General features: G+C 69.8%; 1 protein-coding gene across 1 annotated transcript; it reads left to right on the forward strand.

Annotated features, from left to right (window-relative positions):
* The first annotated feature begins 470 nt into the window (after nt 1–470).
* SOWAHD (sosondowah ankyrin repeat domain family member D) lies at nt 471–1,651 on the forward strand. The gene has a single exon (XM_003414779.3). The coding sequence runs from the start codon at nt 542–544 to the stop codon at nt 1,463–1,465; it is 924 nt and encodes a 307-aa protein (XP_003414827.2). The 5' UTR covers nt 471–541; the 3' UTR covers nt 1,466–1,651.
* The last annotated feature ends 282 nt before the right edge of the window (nt 1,652–1,933 follow it).

Raw genomic sequence — 1,933 nt, forward strand, 5'->3', positions numbered from 1 at the left:
AAGGCGGCTTGGGGACAAAGTGCAGGGAGACTCCTGAAGAGATAAGCAGGAAGGGCGAAGGAAGGGGGCGGGAGCGAGCGCCTTGGAGCTCCAGGCTGGCGCTCCGGGAGGCAGAGGAGGAACCCTAGCTCAGCCCGTCGGGGGTAGGCGATCGCAGCGGGGATGCCGAGCGTCAGGGCTGCTAGGGCAGCGGGGCCAAAGGCGGGGCTGTCCCGCTCACCTGGCTGTTTGGGGCAGGGCGGGGCGCCCGCGCCTGGGGCAGCTGCGCAGCGGCGGGAGCCGGGGCACCCCAGCGGGGCTTGCCCTGGGGACTAGACCGGAGCGCCGAGCCTCCACGCCCCACCGCCCGGGTCGGGCCCTCCCTCCTCCGCGGGGCCTCCCTCCCCCGACTCCCCTCCCTCGCTCTCTCCCTCCCTCCCTCCGAACCCAATTGCTCAAGCCGCTTCCTTCCCCAGCGCCCGCGCCAGTTCCTCTCCCGGTGCGGCCCGGGAAGGGCAGCGAGCCGCAGAGCCGGACCGGCCGCGGCCGCAGCGGTAAGAGCATGGCCCAGCCCCGAGGGGCCGCGAGCCTGGCGCCCAGGCCCTCCCTGACCACCGTGCTAAGCCTGCGGAGCGCCCCGCAGTCACGCCCCTCGAGAGCGGACACTGGCAGCCTGGGCAGATACCGGGGCGCCGTTGCCAACGCTCGGGAGTCCCCCTTCCATGGCTCGGGGACGTCCTCAGGAGCGGGCACGGCGCGCCGGCGGGGAGCGCTGCGCGAGCTGCTAGGGCTGCAGGGGGCGGCTCCCGCCGGGTGGCCGTCGGAAGAGCGCGCCGAGGAGCAGCCGCCAAGCGGGCCTGGCGGCAGCGGGCTGTGCTTGGACCCCCGGGAGCACGCGTGGATGCTGGCGGCCGCCGAGGGCCGCATTGAGGAGCTTCAGGAGCTGCTGAAGGCCGAGCCGGGGCTTCTGCTGAGGGCTGACCCGATCACGGGCTACACGGTGCTGCACTGGCTGGCCAAGCACGGGCGCCACGAGGAGCTCATTCTGGTGTACGACTTCGCCCAGCGCCGGGGGCTGCAGCTCGACGTGAGCGTCCCGGGCAGCGGTGGCCTCACGCCCCTCCACCTGGCGGCCCAGCAGGGGCACGACATGGTCATCAAGGTGCTGGTGGGCGCCCTGGGCGCTGACCCCACGCGCCGCGACCACAGCGGACACCGGGCCTGCCATTACCTGCGGTCCGACGCCCCCCAGAGGCTGCGGGAGCTGTCGGGGGCGGAGGACTGGGAAGTGGTGGACGGCAACGAGCGCAACAACTCCAACAACAACAGCAGCGGTGCCGCCGCGCGGGCTCTGCGATGGAGCCTAAGCCCAACGGGCGCGACGGCAGTGGAGACAAGGGCCAAAGAGAAAGACTCTGCGGGCTCCCGAGTGGCGCAAATTCAGGGCCTTTTGCGCCAAGTGTTTCCCTTCTTCCAGAACCGTTGAGGGAGGCTGAGACTGGAGAGCGCAGAGCGGCCCGGACGCTGCGGGAAGCCTCGGTGCTGGGGTCTCCGGGATCCCACCGAGGAGGCGGCGCCGCGGACGCAGCTCCGGCCACAGCCAAGCACGAGCTCGGGGCCGGTCTCAGGTACTTGCCTCATGCCTCCTGCAGCCACTAGCCAGGAGGACCCGTGCCAGAGCACCCCTCTAACCGAGAGAGAGCCAAGGACCAGGCCGGCCTGGCGCCGGGGTCCCAAAGCTGCTAGGACAAAGGAATTTAGGAGCCGGGTGCGTGCTCCTGCTGTGGGAAAGACACCGTTAAGTTTCCAGCAGCCATTTCTGGGCAGGCGGAAAGTCGGGTTTATTAGGAAACATATGCTAGAAGAACGAGTTAAGACTAACGCACTGATGCAAAGGCAGCGCCTAACCGCAGGCTGAACTCGGCCATTAACGGGTCACATTGTGCCGGTAGAG

Source organism: Loxodonta africana, chromosome X (assembly GCF_030014295.1).
Source record: "Loxodonta africana isolate mLoxAfr1 chromosome X, mLoxAfr1.hap2, whole genome shotgun sequence".
NCBI lineage: Eukaryota > Metazoa > Chordata > Mammalia > Proboscidea > Elephantidae > Loxodonta > Loxodonta africana.

What these genes read in the sequence shown, in the direction of transcription:
- SOWAHD (XM_003414779.3), top strand. Translation starts at nt 542, where the DNA reads ATGGCCCAGCCCCGAGGGGCCGCGAGCCTGGCGCCCAGGCCCTCCCTG.